The sequence below is a fragment of the Lissotriton vulgaris genome, chromosome 2_1 (genome assembly GCF_964263255.1).
Source record: "Lissotriton vulgaris chromosome 2_1, aLisVul1.2, whole genome shotgun sequence".
Taxonomy (NCBI): domain Eukaryota; kingdom Metazoa; phylum Chordata; class Amphibia; order Caudata; family Salamandridae; genus Lissotriton; species Lissotriton vulgaris.
The window spans coordinates 1,823,527,747-1,823,548,121 of record NC_141687.1 but is presented as its reverse complement, the minus strand read 5'-3'; the positions used below and the strand labels follow the sequence as shown (position 1 = coordinate 1,823,548,121).

General features: G+C 44.1%; 1 protein-coding gene across 2 annotated transcripts in view; it reads left to right on the top strand.

Annotated features, from left to right (window-relative positions):
• SPG11 (SPG11 vesicle trafficking associated, spatacsin) overlaps window positions 1-20,375 on the top strand; it is a 639,585-nt gene that overhangs the window by 13,632 nt on the left and 605,578 nt on the right. For both annotated transcript variants that reach the window (XM_086957913.1, XM_086957912.1), the window contains exons 2-3: window positions 2,802-3,073; window positions 5,353-5,531. In XM_086957913.1, coding sequence (XP_086814039.1) covers window positions 2,808-3,073; window positions 5,353-5,531 — 445 coding nt within the window. In that variant the 5' untranslated portion in view covers window positions 2,802-2,807. The remainder of the gene's footprint in view (window positions 1-2,801; window positions 3,074-5,352; window positions 5,532-20,375) is intronic.

The window sequence follows — 20,375 nt, the reverse complement described above, 5'->3', positions numbered from 1 at the left end:
TTTTATAACAAATGCATTTATATGCATTTATATGTGATGAAATTATCTCGCCCTTCTTTTCTATATTAAGAGATATTTCATGTGTAATTTTTTTCGCAAAATCGTTCATTGATTACATATGCTATAATTTTGGATGATTTCTATGCTTAATGACGTACAGTACCAAAATGACCACGTATTTCAAATGCGCCATTTCAAATGCATATATGTATTTTGGGGTGGGTAATGTTACACATGCATCTTTTGCTATATAGTTTTAGTAAATTGATGGACATTAATTCGTGGAGTGGGTGTCTCGTTCTAATCTAGGACCCCGATCAATACTGTGACCTTATGCCCCTATACGGCTATAATCCCTTTGTACCCCTATATTGGCATAACCGATCAAATGCAATATTCAGAAACTCGTCTCTGGCCTCACACGATCAGAGCCACATTTCAGAATCACTTCCTCTGTAGCTTCCTCTGCAGCTCATTAGAGCAAATGACACAGCAGAAGCCACTATCTAAGATTCCTAGATTACACTCCGAGTTCTTCAACAAGATAAAAACTCAGCAACCTGGGAAAGCCCCGCTTGCTATGTTTTGATTAGTAATAGAACTCTAATTAGCACTGAGAGACGATCACTTCCTAGTGACATCTTTATTGACGTCTTATGTCCAAAAACTTACGTCAAACAAGGCACCTTTCAGGTATAAATATTACCAACGTTGCCTTAAGCAAACGCTGAAGCTATCGCTGCTACGCTGATACTGATGCTATCGCTGCCTTAACGACATCAGCGAGCGATGGTGTGGTGCACATAGGAGCAGAACAGCTGTCCCCTTCAGAGCCCAGCAGATGCAAGCTGCCCGCGGACACTGCCCCTCCTCTTCCTTGACGTGCTGAGAGAGACGCTGTCTTTTCTCCTGCCGAGAAATCCAGCTCCGGCGTTTCCAGCCTACTCTTGCGAGTGACTGGGATATTGAGTCCTGGAAGGACATACAAGACCTCCAACATTCTATTCCAGAGGTATGGTGTTGACTAAACCCGTAGAGAGAATTCTTGAAGCAAACCTTGGCAAAACCAACTTAAATAAAGCTGCTACTTACTTACTCCCTCCCAAGTATTAGGCTTAGGTCAGGTACACTGGGTTAGGCGTAGTTAGAAGCACCAGTTGAGTACGTTAGCCTAATGTATATATGAATGTATATATGTTTTATTCATTTTAAACCATTGTATGGCTAAGAAACCATATCGATGCTTTTACAGTATTATTTCGCAATCCTCATCTTACTGTACGCACTTTTTATTATAACAAGTCTTGCAATTGTGGCAATTCATTTCTCTTGTATGAGAAGAAAGACTGTTCAATAAATAATACCTTTTTATTGAAAAGGCCCGTCTCTCTATTCTCTGCATATTGGTGAAAGTAATCTGCACAAAACTGACTGAGTAAAATAACTGTCTATTGTTTCACACGACTCTAGAGAGTTATTCTAAGGAGCAAAGTTGTCATGTTTATGCGGTTGTTGGAAAACTGAATCCCTTCTTGTCTGTACCAAGGAAGCTGATCACTTCCTATTCAGTCAAGAAAGTTTCCAGTGACCTCTGAGCTAGTTGGTAACAAACCCAATTAAGTTTAGTCAGTGGAGACCTGGAAGATCCGCACTTCTACGTCCATACTACTGTTTATGTTATTCCAATGCGCAGGGCCTATTGGGAAAATAGGAACTACACTACAGATGCACAGGGAAGCTGTTAATTAAAAACGACCCCCAGATTTCTGATTATTTCTGATTCTCTAAAGGTTTCACAAGCAGCAGTTGTAAGGAAATATACTTTGGAGGTGTTCGAATTTAGCTAATTATCAAACATTAAATGTAAACGTGAAGTCTTACACTTCCGTTTTTTTTGTACTTACAAGGTCCCAAAGGCGAGACCTATTGGCTATGCCAATGCTTGTTATTGTCCTGTTGGGCTCTTGCATGTCTTCACAACCCAAACATATCTAGACTGTCTTATCTTTTTTATGAGGATTACCTGGCAGGCCCCTTGAGTAAGTAAGCCTGTGTTCCTTTCTGGATCATGTTTTCGTCTTCAAGATTTCTCACTTCTCAGGAGGAAACACTATCAGAGTAATAAAGTCCAAAGTAAGGGAACTATGAGAGGCAAGGTGCACCTGTATAATATGTAACTAAAGCATGTAAAGCAAGCATTGCTGTCTAATGTAAGAGATTCAGTGCTTATGTACAAGACTGGAATGCCCATGTATGCTATCTGACACAATGTTCATCTGTACCGATTAAAGTTTGTTGCAAAATGCCAATAAAAATATATTTTAAAAAAAATTGTCTCTTCTTTCGCAGCCACTGAAAATGTATCAAATAGGATTTTACTATGTCTTATGGCTACAGTCATCCCCACCGCCATTTCATCTGGGTAGGCATATCAGCTTGTAGCAGTGGCACCCACTGACTGGCCTTCATTGTTTGCTTCTCGCTCCAGTATCTTATTAACCACCATTGTCAAATGTTTAGGGCCACCCCTGCCAGCTTCTTGCACTGCCAACCTGAAAAACTTTGTACACTGTCCACCATTGTTGAGTTCAGCAGCACACTGAAATTGCACAAAGGAAACGCTTGGCACTGGCACTGCACTGGCAAGGGCTCTGTGTACATCTGGGAATAGAAGCTAGTTGTAGATAGTCTTTTGATTTCACTCGCAAAAAAGAAATAGAGATCTTGTGGGGATCATTTTAATATTTAGTAACAGTGGTATATCTGTGTTAACATGGCATTTCCTGTTTTGATATTTAAAGTTTTGAATGGATGATGAAGGGTCTGGAGTGGTGTTTCGCGCCTCGCTTGGAGACAGGATGGAAAGCACATCAAAGGAGCTATGTGTGCTCCTGGTCCCCGCACCGGGTTTGCTTCAGGAGAGAGACATCCGGGTGCCTGCCAGGGCAGCTCTCATTGGGAGACAGGACCTCACCCTCTGCATCCTTTGCTCAAATGGGAGTCTTCACATCACCATCTTACCTTCAGGAGGGGTGGAGACCCAGGAGTTATACATCGAGGGACACTTCCAACAGTAAGTCTGCTTTAGTGGTTCACATAGAAGACCAATGTGTAGTGTATATTGAAAGATAGAACTTATCGGTCTGGTCCATTGCAGTTAACTCTCTATCTTTGTGTTTATGATGAGCAGGTTCAGTTGTGTTGTCTTGTCATGTCCTTTAGGGTCCTGTCCTGTACACACCATTTTACATACATTGTCCTATCCACACGACATTAGAAATTCTAAACAGGTGACCTTTTACCTAGTAGCTTGCTACTGTCTCTTCAAAACCAGGCTCTCTGTACTCTATCATAATTCCTGTACCTGACATGCATAAACATGTCCTCAGGCACAGTATAATTATTCTGTATAAGGGTCACCACTTTTTTCATCCTTGGCCAACAGCCAGCTGTGCATGATCGCATTTGCTCAGAAAAACATTAATGATTGTTTCCAACACATTTATGGTTGTAATCAAAACATATTGATTCTAGAAGAAACCCTGGAGTGACCACTCCAGTATAAAAGACCCTCACTCCCCCTTACAAATCAGAGGAGAGTTCCTTCCAAGCTGACACGGGGTCCTGCATGCTGAATCTTCGATACTCAGCGGTCTGACATCCCTTGCGGGGTGTCATCCTCGACGCAGAGACGGGGTTCTTCGTTCTCAACCATCCGGTAAGGGGACTGGTTCCTCCCTAGGGGTTTCTTGGCCTCTTACTCATATACAGGTTGCGCCTACAAATCTAGGCTAGGCTAGGTACATTTAGGCATATTACTTAGGGCACACATTTTAGGAATATGCAAGTGCTCCTGTTCTTATCTGAACTGCTTATGTTCATCTTATTAGCACTATAGTAGAAATGTATCTAGTATTTACTATATTGGTACTAGCAAACTCTTTTGTATGCTTTTGTCTCTTGATAGTCGCAGCACATATGTTTTACACAAGACTAGGACGTTTCAATAAGTATTTATTGGTCCAGTGTCAATCACCATCCGGTGTATTTTCTGAGAGTAAGTAAGCATGAGTGACTGGGCGAAAAGTACTGTACTGTTTTCCACGATCCTTGAGGAATCAGGGTTGTCATGTTCAGTGGTTACCAGAGACTACCTACTTCACTGTAAGATACAGGGGGGTGGTAGTGGCAATGTAGAGCTAGCTAGTCTAACGACTGACATCCTGTGGGGGTGTCCGGAAGCGGTTGGGACACCAACCCCTCAGTTTAGGTCAACCAAAACACGCCGGTTCTGGGGATTCCTAGGAACTACACAACAGTATGTTTCTGAGTCACAAAATGGAAAAGCTACTGACCTGCATGAATGCACCAACATGAGTTTGATTTTTTCCTTTCTTTTCCAAGCACATTATGACCTGTTCATCATTCCCAGTTACCATATTGGCAGGTAGTTCGTTCTTTTTAATTTCTTAGCTGGTGAGATACAGACTCTCTGTAGACATCTCTGAGTAACCTTCTATTCTCAGTGTTACATCCCAGCACGGCTGAGGAAAACTTCCATTGTTCTGGGGGTCCATAAAATGAGCACCATTGTTTTCAGATTTACTAACGCCTGTTATTTATAGTGCCAACTAACAATTTAGGTTCCGGTGTCTTCTGTATAAATGGCCTTTTATATGTATTTAGTCGGGGTTTTGATCTTATTTAGAATGTCCTTGCCTTAAGTAAATGTTTTTTTGCACATTCCATCAGCCTGGAACTCCTCTGTTGTGACTGATGTGATAGATGCTCTATGTTTTCACATCCAATCAAAGCAAAGGCAATCTCTGCAAAGGTCCATGTTGTGCTGCTCCAACTGAAGCAAAGGAAGTCTTTGTAAAGGTCCATGTTGTGCTGCTCCAACTGAAGCAAAGGAGGTCATTGTAAAGGTCCATGTTGTGCTGCTCCAACTGAAGCAAAGGAGGTCTTTGTAAAGATCCATATTCTCATCCAGCGGGATTGACTCTTATTGTTTTCCTCTGCACTGTGATCTGTACTGGGGTGGCTCTGTTTTCTTTAGTGTTCTGTATGCTTGCAGAGTACTATGAGCACAGTGGAGGAACTGGTGCATGCCTTATTCGTGGGTAGCATGTCTTATGTCAAGGATTAGAATTGTGGGTGTAGGAGCTAGAGATGGAATGTGCCCTTCACTCGGTCTTCCTTAACACAGGACACTCTTTGCCAATATCTCCCCCTTTTATGGACGTACAACCTGCTACATCTTTGATGTCTCTTCAGGGTACATCTGTTGCTGGCCCTGATCGTGTATGTCACTGACAGGAAAATCAGCGTTCGTATTTCTTTCCCTTCTAGATTCATTTGGGAAAAACCGATGGAAAGTGCGAGTGCGATTGCCAGTCCAAGGCTGTTGACCCTTGGAGATGACTGGGAGGTGCAGGTGTACGAGCTGGACCTCAAGAAATACGCCGTCTCCCAAATTTGTGGCTGTAAACCGGATACTTTAAAGCAGTTGCTTGCAGCAGATGGCACCAGTGAGTTATTACCTTCTGTTTTTCCTACCTGTTTGGAGTGTGTCGATCCTACTTTGTCAGTGGTTGCATGACAGGCACTTTCTAATTACAGGCTAGGACTCGTGGCTCTAGTTTTAATATGGTTTATATTATTGTTAGCATATTTGGATTTAATAACCAATGTGTGCCTATGAAATATATATGCCTTGTGCGTTTTCTTCCCTTTGTTCTGCTGTACCTCCTCCGTCACCACCCCAAAGAATGTCTGATCTACCTCCGGCCCACTTAACACTTTTCATGTACTCTCATTTCAACACCTCAATAACCTTCTAACCTCTTCTTTCTGGCATGTCCCTCAATCCCTAGTAAGTAACCTTTCTTTTAGCCCCTCCCCCTATTCACTTTAAGCTTGTATTTATTTATTTATGGCAACATATATTTATAAATGCCATATTCACTTTATATTTCTTATATCTAATGATCCAGAAATCTTTATATAGTTGATTTGAATCACACAGTATTTATCTCTGGATACTGACACTAAGTATTGAAGGGGTTTTGACAGTTATTGATTCCAGTGGAGAAGTGTGGCTCAATGATTAGTGCGGCAGACCCTGATGCAGAGGTCAAGCCCGGGACCAGGGTTTAATTCCACGCCTCTGCGGGTCTTGGGCTCAAAAATTCCACGGACCTGATAATTCTTGCCTTGGTGCCTATTCCAATCATGGAGTCCCACTCTGCAACTCTGGGCAATAGCTTGCTTAATCTCCACAACGGCCCCACAACGCTAAGGATGCCTGGCCTCCACCTTGGGGGTGCCCAGGAGTGGAGGCCTCACAGGGAAAGCCAGGATGGGTTCCACAGCGGTATTCGTACAAGCGCCTTGAGACCCTTGCGGGTGAGTAGTGCGCTATACAAGTATCAATTTACATATTTTTTTTACATTTACAAGTGGAGAAATACGTTAGTTGTTTATTCCATATCCACGTGGCATTAGATTTATTCAGCATAATGAAGCTTGCCTAATTACTAAGCATTATATGCACAGGAATTAATATAACGGTTCTAAAAAACATAAATTAGAAAATTGCTCTAAACTTAGTAACACAAAGTATGAAGCTTTAATCGGGCAATTAATAAAAAAAGAAGAGGCATGCAATACATATCTTCATGAATTTTAATTAACATTCATTTTACTATTTGGAAATGTAAAGAATCAATTATGACTCTGCAGCGTGAAGTAAAAAGTAGGGCTAGTGCAATTAATAACTAGCCAAATGCATGGGCAACTAGATGGCTCGTAAAAATTAAGTGTAAAACGCACACTGGAAACCAAGCTTCACCAATAATCAGTTTATGGCAAAAGGCACAAGAGAGTACATTTATTAACAAATAATTGAGCACCCAGGCAGTAGAGAAATGTAGAAAAACGTTCAATGTTATAAAAGAAAGGTATGTGATTGCAAACAAAGAAGTAAAAAAAATTTAGTTTGTAATGCAGCTAGCCCAGCGTGCACATAACCACCCTGCCCTTAATTACAGTGTCCAAGCTAGATTTAGAGATTAATGTAGCTGTTAAAGTGCGCCCTCACAGGGTTTAACAAAATATCATTGTTGTCTACAGCAGAAGGGTGAGTGACCATGGAACGAATGGCTTTGTTGATTTAAAAAATACTGCATGAAGTAGATTATGTGGGGTTAGGGATTATCATGGGAAGAAATTCATGGATAAGCTCATTGGGCTGGGATATCATGAAATAGAGGTAAAAGGGTATGTTTTAGTTTTAAAAAACGGAGATGGTGGTAGAAAGATGAATATCTAGGGGTAGGACTGCTTTTGAGGATAAGGCAAGAACATCGAAGAAGCAAGACGAGAGCTGTGATATAGAGTAGATGAACAAGAGAGTAGAAGCAAAGGCGAGGGACTGAGAGAAGAATGCATGAGGTGAACAAAAGAATAAATAGACCAAGGCTACGGCCATGCATGGATTCGAAAATGGTGCAACAATATTTAAAATAAAATCTTTTGAGACTTCGGAAGACACTGTATCTAATGATGGGGATATGGCCAAATCAGGGATAGTTGAAAATAAAGCAACTTTTAGGGAACTTGGAGCGATTACCACAATTGGCAGGGAGACCAGACAGAATGAGTTGTAGAAAAATATGGGTGGATGTAGATGTTGATTAGGTTCAAGACCAGTTCTACGTCCAGACACTGGTAGGTAGCGCTCAGGCTGTCTCTGGTTGGGGGCAGCTAGATTGCCCTTAGAATCATCAAATGCGGCCTCATTGTCAAGTCACAATGACTTGAATGTATATATTTATGTGTAAGGTACTTGTATAGTGTGAACCTAGCTAAAAGGCAGGAAAGCGCTGTGCTGGATCAGAGGCAAAATTTGGGTCAACTATTTATGGCAGAGGCTCCTGAGTTTTGGGTGCAGAGGTTTACAGTTCTCACATTGTGACGTGGTTTCCTCAAAAAGGTGCGTCTTCGACTCCTTCCTAAATTGGAGCAGCTTTGGTGTGGTCCTGAGTGCCAAAGAGTCTTGGACTGGTGTATACATCTCTATTGTAGACATCTTGCTGAATTTGTACAATCTGTCTATGAGGCTACATGTCCTTGCAAAAATATTGGAAAAGATTGTGGCTTATGTAAGTAACTTCTTAGACAACCATTGATGCATTTTACTTGTCGAGTCAGATTTCATGCTAGGCTATAATACATACTTATAGGATTTATAGAATGATGCCGTAGAAATAGCAGAAAAAGATTTGGGAGATCACTTGGTCATGCTCAGCTTTTCAGCTGCATGTGGCCCCATGTCTCATGACATCCTTCTGAAGTGATTGAAAATGGTGGCGGAGTCTTCAACTAGTTTGTTCTCATGGTTCTGCCCTTCCTCTGTTATCAATCTTTAAGGGTACACTTCTACAATTCTGCAATTTGTTGTCACTTTTAGAGTCCAACACTCTCCTAACTTTTTTAAAGCACTTTCTCAATTACATGGCATTCTGCATACTGTTGAAATAGTGTGTGAGGTCCGTGAACATGCCACACAAGTGTTTGTTGAAATAAAAGTGCTGACCAATCCAGCATTTTTTTTATTACACCCCCCCAAACCACCTTGATATACTTAAAATGTTGTTAAAAACCAGAAGGCCAACAAGTTGTGCAGTCAAATGACTCCAATACAGCATTTATGTTTTTGGCATGGAATGCTTCATTGCACTTCAGGATGTAACGCTCCCACTGCATTTTGGTAAATCCCTTCTATTGACAAACATTGTCCAGAATTGGCTACTGCTGCTGATCTAACAATGCACCTCTGCTCAGTATCACTCCGCAAAAAGTGGCACTATTCTGATACTGTTTTGTTAGATAACTGAACTGCAACCTGATAGGGCCAGAAAAACATGCATTAGATTTTGAAGCAACCGTCTACTACTGCAGTAACTAATATAATGCACTATGTGACAGGGTGCCTATGTCTCTTTTTTTCCCCAACATCAGCATTTATAAAATTTAGCTAGAAACGTTGCTTAACAGTAAACTGGGTATCCATGGTGCAGTTTCATTGTACACCTTGTTCAGTCAGTGGGTCTCTTGAAACATGAACGTAGCTCAGAGATTCACAGGAAGACGGCACTGTTTGCCTGTTCAAGGCAGTGATTCACTTTAAACTTGTTTCCATGCTTTTTAAATGAATTTTGAAGTAAACCTTCCCTACCCTGCACCCTACCAACCTTCATTGCAGTGGGGTCCTTGACCACTTGATTGTACCTTCCCACAAACTTGGAACGAGGGGAAGATGCAGATTTAATGTACAATCTTTGGTACAGGTTTCCATCCTCAATAAGAGCAGTTCAGGCCTACATTAGCGTACATAAGACATCTAAGGCCCATCTCTTTTAGTAGCTACTCCTTGGGCCTCGAGTCATCCGGCTCTTTCTCCTGCACCTTCAGAAGGCCAGCACCTATCTAGGGGTATAATGTTCTAAATAATTAGCATTGAGTATGTATGTATGTATTGGCATTTATATAGCGCGCTACTTACCCGTAGGGTCCCAAGGCGCTTCGACCGCTGCGAAACCCTTCCTGGCTTCCCTGAGAGATGGTCCCTTAATGGGTATCTCCAGGGTGAGACCAGGCATCCCCAGCGGTCTGGTGGGGCCGTTAGTGAGGATGAGGCAAGCTAATGCCCAGAGTTGCCGAGTGTGATCGCTGATCAGAGTGGGCACCGAGGCGAGAGAATTATCGAGTCCGCTGACCCTGGTCCAGAAACCTGCCGCGCCGGGAATCGAACCCTGGTCCCGGGCCGTCCTCTGCTCTCGGGTCTGCCGCCTCTAACCAGTGAGCCACACTACTTCACCGTAAAGTAAAGTAGTAAAAGCATTACTAGCAGATGTAAGGCACCACTAGTACAGTATCTTTGGTTTCATTCATATTTGAATAGCAGGTAATATATGTAATTAAGCAAAAAATGTAATTTCTGGAAAGCCTCTCCCAGCCATGTCTTTGTCTGGTTTGTCCAGATTCACTAGACTGCATAGTTCATAATTTACAATTCTTCCAATTTATTGTCTAACTTCCAGTTGAGCGGCGATGTAACTGCAAAACACATCTTGGCAGTCTGATTGTGATTAACTGATTTTATACACAGCATTTTTTTTAATTAATTGGAAATAAGACTATGAATTGGAAGAATTGTGAATTATGAACTATGGAGTCTAATGGCACTCTCTCTGTAACAAGAGAACTATCATTGGTGTTGAAGTTAAAGAATGATCAAAGTGATATACGAATGTGTATCTATTTATCTCATTTATAAATTTGAAAGAATAGTTTCCTTGAACCGTTGATCAATAAATGTAATCATGGTATGTTCAACTGCGTAGCAGTTTCTTTTGAATATATTGTTACTCCCCCCCAGCTGATCATTGTACATTTATACATTTTAGGGCAGAGGAGAAACTGGCTTAGTAGGTGGAGTGCTCAGGAACCTTTGTTCAGTTATCCCCAAAGTAGGGTGCAGGCTTCACATGACCTCCCAGATCTCCTGAGCTGTGGGCATCGGAACCAAGAGTAGCATACATGTATAGGCTGAGGGAATAACTTCGGCTGTAACCCAGGTTCCTCCTCCTAATACCTGCCGAGGTAAAACATACCTCTGAAAAAGAGCTATTGAGTTAGGAGAGCATAAATGGGATATTGGAAGCAGCAAACAATCGATCAATTGATATTGGTAAAGAATTGATACTACAGTAAAAAGGGAGGGAACAAGATATCAGAGTCTGGAAGAAAGACATAAGGAAAGAAAGAAAGGAAGGAGGACAAGAAGATGAGAAGTCAGTTTTGAAAGAATAGAAAAAAAGAGTCTAGAGGCAGAGAAGGAAGGGGGAAGGAGGAGCGGGAGAGAACAGATTGATGATGGGAAACAGCTGATGAAGTTGATAAGATCTAGGACAAAAAGAATAGTTGTTTGATTCTTTTGAGAGTAGTGGAGTGTACGTGAAGAAATCAGCAAAAAACTCCCCTTCGGAAGCAGATCTCTCCAGGCACTTTCCACTTATTGAGAATGGAAATGGTGTGTGTAAATGACAGAACTGAGCCTGGTTTGTAGTGAGTATTCAAAGGTAGAGGAGGGTCTGAGAGAATTCAACGAGAAGCGTCAACAACAGAGGAAAGAAGTAGGCAGAATAATGGAATAATACTGACATAAACGATAGAGGGAGAAGTTAGGTCTGGGAGAAGGTGGAGGAGAGTTGATAAAACAAGCAAGAAAGTGGCTCGAGAGAGTGCTCTGTTGGAGGAATCATAGAAAGTGAGTGAGAATGAAAAGAAGTAAGAAAAGTGAAGCAAAGGAATTCTTGAGAAGAAGGAAAAAGGAGACCATATAGGGCAGGTGGGATGTAGGTCGAAGTTTTAAAGGAAGACCTGAATGATTGTTGATACAAAGAGGAAGATAATGAAGTTGAGGTCTCACTGAAAACCATGATTTGGGGACCAGTGGGTTCATATGTAATGAGAAAACCCAGGAAGGCAGAGCCAGAGAAGATGGAGAATTTGAATTTAAAGCTGGGAAGATCTATGAGAGGACAAAGGGCAGTGAGTGCAGGAAGGCTGCTACAGGCTACAAATTCTTCCATTGACCCCAGATGGTTTGTGTGTTTGATGGGAGGGCCGGGGCAAAGAGAGCATTGTTTTGGGTTGAACCCGTATTCATTTGAGGCATTCATGTTTCTGTCACAGCAAACAAGTCCAAGAGTGGTGCAACAAATAGGCTGACAGTAAGAGTAGATAGATATAGTAGTAGCGCTATTTATAGGAATAAAGGTGGGAAAGGTTTGGTTCATCATGATACCAAACTAGAGGCACAAGGAGAAGTGGGGATGAAAGTGAAGGAAGAGAGGGTAATGCAGAGGAGACCACATGGGGGGTAATTACAGCTGACAGCTGGTAAGACAGGCCGCTGAGGCTCTGCGCATTAATTGTTCACAATTTTAAAGCTTTTAATAATATTGCTCTGTGTTCTACACTCTATTTTTCCGCTTCTTAGCGCAATGTATTATTTGTATCATTGTTGATTTTAAGAACAATATACCTGTATCTGAACGCCGCTCCTCGGCGCAACGCTCTCTCCTCAGCCTAATTTTGTATTCCGCTCCTGGCACCGATCGGCCACGGCTTGTGCCGTTTGCAGCGGCGGGGCCACACGAGCGCGACTTCCTCATTCCGGCCCCACATCCTCACTTCCGCCCTGCTGGCCAATTGGCAGGTTAGCGGGCTAGTGAGTGGAATAGTCTTTGCTATTTAAGTCCAGCGTAGCCTTCAGTTGGGGCTGACAGCTGGTAAGACAGGCCGTTGAGGCTCTGCGCATTCATTGTTCACAATTTTAAAGCTTTTAATAATATTGCTCTGTGTTCTACACTCTATTTTGCCGCTTCTTAGCGCAATGTATAATTTGTATCATTGTTGATTTTAAGAACAATATACCTGTATCTGAACGCCGCTCCTCGGCGCAACGCTCTCTCCTCAGCCTAATTTTGTATTCCGCTCCTGGCACCGATCCGCCACGGCTTGTGCCGTTTGCAGCGGCAGGGCCACACGAGCGCGACTTCCTCATTCCGGCCCCACATCCTCACTTCCGCCCTGCTGGCCAATTGGCAGGTTAGCGGGATAGTGAGTTTCTCTCCACTGGGTATTTAATGATGCAATGGCGGAAGCGCAGCAGGAGCGCCGACTTCGGCTAGTGAGTTTCTCTCCACTGGGTATTTAATGATGCAATGGCGGAAGCGCAGCAGGAGCGCCGACTTCAGCGCGAAGTCGTGCCAAAGTCCTGCCCTTCTGCGCCCGTCCGCGCCAGGACGGGGCCAGGGGCCATTCCTTCTGCCCCAGATCACATTACATACTCACGCACGGCCCTATTGAGTCTACAGCTACCTTCCTGTACTTTTGCCCCTAGCCTGAATTGTCAAGATGCGCCGTTAAAATGTCCTACATGTGCTCTTACGCTAGACTCTGTTACCTCGGTTACAGATACCTTCTCATCCACTTTCTGGGTCACTTCGCCTACCACGCATCAGGTCTCCTCTTCTAAGCTCAAAACCTGCCCTGATTTGAATTTTATCAGCATTAATTGCCGATCTCTCTCTAAGCATAAGAGAGATATCTTTGACCTCCTTGAGTCATCCAGCCCGGCAGCCATGTTTGTAACAGAAAAATGGCTTAACGAGAGCTCCGGCCCTAACATCGCCATGGCTCTCCCCAACAATTACACCTTTGTGGGGAGAAACCGTGCTCTCAAGGAGGGCGGAGGTATTGCTGTTATCTTTAAAAGAGATTTCTCCTGCAAATGGGAAGACCTAGATTTTCCTAATTGCGAAGCAGATCTCTTCAAACTTCTTCTCTCTCCCCACTTCACTCTGACAGGAACCCTCATTTACCGTCCCCCTGGTTCGGCCTCTACATGGGCTTCTGCTCTCCCAGAGCTTATTGCCCCTTTGATACTACAATCCACTAATTTCCTTATAGTGGGTGATCTAAATATTCATTTTAATCAAGCATCGTGTCCTATTAGCACGCGCCTATTACTGGATTTAGCCGCCTTGGATCTCCACCTACTCAACTCTGGCCCTACCCACAAAGCCGGCAATTTGTTAGATCCCCTTATCTCGAATCTTAACTGCATCACTCACCACTCCTCCTCTCCTGTTATTTGGTCCGATCATTTCATTATTGACTTTTCAATTAAGATATTTATTTTATTTTATTTATTTTCAGAGTTTTATATAGCGCGAACAAGATCTTCGCAGATATCAGAGCGCTTTACATAGACGGGTACATGAGGGAACAAAGTCAAATAGGTAGATCGATAGTTCACACAGTACAGAAGGGTACATGAGGGAACAAAGTCAAATAAGTAAATCAGTAGATCATACAGTACAAATAATACAATTGGGTGACTGCAAAGCAATCAAGTGGGTGATAGGACAGCTCGTACAAATAGATAAGGGGTCAAGCAAGTAATACAGATCATTGCAGGGTGTTGATAGGGTTCGAGATAGTAGTACAGGTGAATTTAGCCATGAGGATAGCCTTTACTTCTTTTTTGAAGAGTGTAGTGGAGGATATAAGCCTGGTTTCAGGCGGGAGTGTGTTCCAAATCCTGGGCGCCATTCCTGAGAAAGAGCGCTTGTATGTTTTCTCCTTCCGGAATCTTCGAGGTTTCAGCAGAAGATTGTTTGCGCCTCTCGTGTTTCTGATTCCCCCAGAGATTGTCAATTTCTGAGCAAGGTAGCCGGGTGAGTTTAGGTGTACCGCCTTGTGTGTCATGCAGGCGATTTTCAGATGTATTCTGGCTTCAAACGGCAACTAATTCAGGGATTTCAAGTCAGGGGTAATGTGGGAGTGCTTTTTTGACCCCGTGATGAGTCTCGCTGCAGCATTTAGAGTTGCTTTTAGTGGTGCGGTTGTAGTTAGTGGGAGTCCGCAGAGGGCGGTGATGCCGTATTCAATTCGTGGGATGACTAGTGCTTGTACCGCTGTTTGGAAGTCTTTGGCTGGGAGGTAGGGTTTAAGTTTCCTCAGAGTATTGATCTGGAAGTTCGCTCCCTTTGTTGCTTTGCTGATATGTTGCTGCATGTTGAGATTGGTGTCGAGTGTTATGCCTAAAGATTTTGCTGATTCCACGATGGTGGGTTGGACATTGAGTGCGGTTAGGAGTTTAAGCCAATGTTGAGTGGTGGATATCTTCGCTGGAGGTGCGATCAGAAGGAACTCTGTTTTCAGGGCATTGAGTTTGAGGTGATTGTCGGCAAGCCAGGATTGGGTGCATCTGATCGTTGAGTTCAGGAGCAGGATGTCATTGGGTGATTGCAGTTTGAGGTAAAGTTGGGTGTCATCGGCATACATGTGAAAGTGTACATTGGATTCTTGTAGCAAAGTGGTGAGAGGTTCCATGACTAGGTTGAACAAAGTTGGGGATAGAGAGGATCCTTGGGGGACGCCTAGCGTTACAGGTACTGGCGTGGACATCAGGTTGTTGCTCTTGAATTTCTGCGACCTGTTGCGGAGAGAGGAAGTGAACCATTTGAGGACAGTTCCAGATAAGCCCATTCTTTTGTTTAGTAGTTCTAGTAGATTCTCATGTTTAACGGTGTCGAATGCGGAGGAGAGATCAAGAAGGATGAGGAGGCAGGTGTCATTTTGGTCTAGCATTTGAAGTGCGTCGTCAATTATGTGAGTCATAGCAGTTTCTGTGCTGTGTCCTGCTCGGAAGCCTGACTGGTGAGGGTTGAGGAGATCGAATTACTCAATGTGTTTAGTCAATTGTAGTTGTGCGCATTTTTCCAGCAGTTTGGCGAGAGTGGGGATATTGGTGATGGGACGGTAGTTGTTGAGATCAGAGGGGTCGGCTGTTGGTTTCTTTAGTAGAGGTGTGACCTGACCAACTTTGAGGGAGTCAGGTATGCTTCCTTGTTGGAGAGAGCTGTTGATGATTTTAGTCCAGAGAGGGAGAATCAGTGGGGTAAAGTCTTTTACTGCGAAGGCAGGGAGGGGGTCCGTGAGGTGATTGGATGGTTTCAAGGTGCTGAGTAATTTGCCAATTTCTTCTTCCGAATATGTGTCAAAGGTTGACCATGCCGCATTGTTTTTTGGTTCAACGGGTGCTGGGCATTTGGGTTTGGAGTAGAGGCTTGCGTCAGTGAGGAGATCGCTTTTTATTTTGTCAGTTTTTTGGATGAAGAAAGCAGCGAAGTCTTCACATGAGGGTGCCTCACGCCCAGTGTTGAGTGGTTGTGGTTGCTCTTTGGATTGCGATTTGATTAGCTCAAACAGTTTTCTCGGGCGGTTCTTTGCTTGGTTAAGTTGGAGGCGGAAGAAGTCCGATTTTGAGCGTTTTATTTTCCTGAAGTAGGCGTTTCTCTTCTTCTTCAATTCTTTTAGGTGCATTGCAGAGGGGGCTGATCTCCAGGTCCGTTCTGCCATTCGCATGTCTCTTCTATCTTCGTTGAGACTCCCGTCGTACCATGGTTTGGAGATTTTAGTAGAGACTCTTTTTAGTTGCATAGGTGCAGCCTCATTAATTATAGAAGTCATAGTGTTGAGATAGTGGTCAGTCAGAGTTTGGACGTCCGAGGCGCCTGCAGGAGGGAGTACGAGATTGCAGCTGTTAGGGGGCAGAGAGCCAGGGTTGAGCTTTTTCGAGTTCTTTTCCAGACCTTGGGCTTGGAGAGTTGCACAGGGTTGACTTTGACTTTTTCGTTGATAAAGAATGTAATAATGTGATGATCTGACCAGTCACAGGGTTGGATGGATTCGAGTTGGATAGAGTGCTCCTTGGAGATGATCAGGTCGATGGTAGAGCCTTTCTCGTGGGTCGGGCTGTTGCATATTTGGGTGAGGTTCAAGGCATCGAGGAAATTTTTAAGACTATTTACCACCGCGTCGTTGCTGTCATTCCAGCGGAGGTTGAAGTCACCAAGGTATATTTGGGTGAGCTGGCGTCCGGAATTGGTTGAGATCATATCCATGATTTGTTGGGAGAAGGAGAGGTTGTCCCTGGGTGGGTGGTATATGCTGTGCAGAGAGCATATCGGTTTGCCCTCACTAATAATGTCGAGGCAGATGTATTCACAGGATGTTGGGGATGGTAGGAGGTGGAATTGACTTTCTGAACAGAGAGGTTGTTCTTGTATATGCATGCGATTCCGCCACCTATTTGGCCTGTTCTGTCGAGCCTGATAATGTGGAAGTTGGGAGGAACCAGAATGTCCATTATGGGTGTCGAGGATTCAGTTAGCCACGTTTCAGTCAGGATGATTAGGTCAAGGTCCTGCGATAAGAGGAGTTCAGCAATGGCTGCTGAGTGTTTCGTCGCCGATCTGCAGTTGAGAAGAGCGCATTTGAGACGGGGTGTGTAGAGGGTGTTAGATTGTTCTAGCGAGAGAGGGACTTTTCTAAGGTTATTGGGGATGGAGGATCTGCTGTTTAGTGTGGGTGGTCTAAGGGGATTTGGGTGTATCGTGGGAATGTTGCGGTGTGGGGTGCTTGTGTGAGTTTGGGGGGCTGGTTCATAGGAGCGGAGAAGGGTGAGTGTGTCGTGGGGGAAACATTTGGCGGGGAGGTGTGGATGTGTGAGGCGTTGCAGGGGCGATGCTGGGGACTACGGGAGTTGCTGCGCCTATGAGCAGGGATTGACGCCTGGTGTGGGGCGTGGTGAGGGTGGGGGTCCGCCGGCGGGGTAGGAGACAGGTTGGGAGGGGGGGTGGAGGTGGGTGGGCGGTGTATGGGGCGTGTGGAGAGTAGTTCTTTGATGCCCTGAATGTCTTCTTTGATCTGAGTGAGGGTGGCCGTGATGTATTCCATCGTAGGGTAGGTGGTGGGGGTGGGAGTGGCAGTCAGGGGTGATTGGCTGGCCAGGGAATTCGTGTGCAGGCGGGAGGGAGGGCTGGTGTTCGGGCAGGTCTGCGTTGTGTTGGAGCGCGGGATGGGGTTAGGGAGGCGAGAGGTTCTGGACGGGAGTGGAGTGGATGGGCCACAACTCCTCTACTAGCTCACATCCTCACAAGGCCAGTAGGAACTGGAAACGATTAGACAAGGACAAATTGAACATCTGCCTTGAAATCTCTAAACCCACGTTTTCCACCGCTACTACTAAGGAGGTGTCTGTCGTCAGCTCTTGGGTGACATCAGCCCTAGATTCTTGCCTCCCAACCCAGAGAAATAAGTCTCAGATCCATCACCCTCCGGCACCCTGGTTTAATGATTCACTCCGCCTAGAAAAATCTTGTTGCAAGAAATTGGAACGCATCTGGCGCTCTAATTACTGTACGGATAATAAAACCAGATATAAGGCCGCACTGCGGGCTTACCATTCTACCTGTGATACCGCCAGAGCTAACCATGCTAATATTACCATACTCAATGCCCAAAATCGACCTAAGGCCTTGTTCAAAGTGGTAAAAGATCTTTCAGGCATGTCTTCTGCACCTAAAGACCCCTGTCTGGACACAACACAATGTAATGCCCTGGCAAATTTCTTTCTGGAGAAAATAGATAAGATCTATGCTATTTTTGACGCTACTCCCATTGTTTCGTCCACTTTTGAGCCTCAACCACCCATCCCTGGTCCCATCGATGCATCTAGTCCAACTCCCACTGCCCCCCTACTTCACTCCTGGGAGCCGATTTCGCTCTCGCTTTTTCTAAAATATCTACATGAAATAAAAACTATCTCTCCCCTTGATCCTATGCCTCCACAAATACTGCGCACCTTGGATCCAACCATACTCCAGATCATCCTGGATCTTCTGAATGCTTCATTGGTTGAAGCAACAGTCCCTAACGAATGGAAACATGCGATGGTGGTTCCATTGATAAAAAAGGCCAACGCGGACCCAAACAACCCCTCCAAATTTCGTCCTATCTCTCTGCTTTCTTGCTACTCCAAGGTTCTTGAAAAACACGTTAACTCTCTTTTCACCTCTTATGTTGAATCCTCTAATCTTCTACACTGTTCTCAATCTGGGTTCAGGGCCGGCTTCTCCACTGAGAGCACGCTTCTCGGTGTGTCTGAGACCATTAGAAGACAGGTGGACAACGGGGAGACAGTGGCACTCATTCTGCTAGATTTGAGTGCCGCATTTGACACCGTCTCCTACTCCATCTTGCTGTCCACCTTGAAATCTGTGGGTATTGATGGCCCTGCCCTGGCCTGGATTGCTAGTTTTCTTTCTAATCGCACTTTCCAAGTCTTTTCCTCCTCGTCTGTTTCCTCCATCTTTACTTCCCCTCACGGTGTTCCCCAGGGGTCTATCCTTAGCCCTCTCTTTTTCAATCTTTGTGAGACCTCTTGCCTTCCTGGCAGAGAAAGCAGGCCTCACGATCTATTCTTACGCAGACGATACGCAAATCGTCTACTCGCTATCCACCAATAAACATCTCCCCACGTCCTCCCTGTAGTCCGGGCTGAAACAAATCTCCAACTGGATGCACAGACATAAATTAAAACTGAATGGTGACAAAACAGAGCTACTTCTATTCGGTCCACACACCTCGCTCTGGGGCCCTCAACATTGGCCTCATCAGATGGGCCCTACTCCTACCCTTCAGCCTCAGCCCGCAACCTCTGGGTCCTTCTGGACAACCAGCTGTCATTTAAGCAACATGTTGTAAAAGTCTCTGCCACCTGCACCACCATCATAAGGTGGCTGAGAAAAATCACGTGGATGCTTCCAGCTGACACCCTGAGGACTGTGGTCCAGGCCCTTGTCACCTCACGCATGGACTACGGGAACATTCTGCTCCTGGGTGCCTGTAAGGAGGTAATAAAGAAATTTCAGGTGGTTCAGAATATGGCAGTCCGCCTTATCTGTAACTTGCCTGCCAGGTCCTCGGCCTCCATCCATCTGCACAAGCTGCATTGGCTGCGCATTGAGAGCCGAGTAAAATTTAAAGCTCTCTGCATAATGCACCACATTAAAATGGGTAAAGCTCCTAAATACCTGTCCTCTTTAGTACAGCATTATGTCCCCTCCCGTACGCTGAGATCTTCCACACAAAACAAGTTTCAGATCCCCCGTGTCAACAGAGCCAAAATGGGCGGTCGCTCGTTCGCTATACTGGCACCCTCCTTATGGAACTCCATGCCTCAATCCTTGCGATCTGAAATCTCTCCCTTGACATTCCGTAAAGGAATTAAGACCTGGCTTTTTAATACTTAACATGCGTGCTTATTCCCTCATAAACTTAGCCCACCTTCTGTTTGCTTTAGCGCCGGGAAACCTCCGGGTAGCTGTGCGCTCAATAAATGCAATTATAATAATAATAATAATAATAATAATTGGGAAAGTCCAGTGATTAGAATTCCAGAGTAAACACTAGATGGTAGTAAGACTTGAAGAACACAAACAAGCATTTTGCACAATTATGAACAGAAGTCTTCCGCTTTCATTAGGCTTTGGAGTGATGGTGGGTGGGACAGTTAGTACACAAAAGCAAAAAGACCATCTTAACAGACCACCTCAGGAATTCTTTTTATGGACTCCATCAGAAGTCTGTATGCAAAAAAGCATCAGCCTCTTTATGCATAAAGAATTAACCTACAATGATTACAAACCCACTGTTCTTTCACAAAATAGTGTAATTACATTTCTTTAGCTTATATTGTTCATGACAAATGCATAACAATAACATAAACACACTTCAATCATATACATTAACAAATTTGATTAAAAAATTCCAAAGTACATAAAAATAAAAATGTTCATAATAACAATTTCATCAAGCTCAAAAACAGATAAATAAAACAGAACCACAAACCCCAGCCAATCTTCCATTCATACCAAGCATTCAATCAT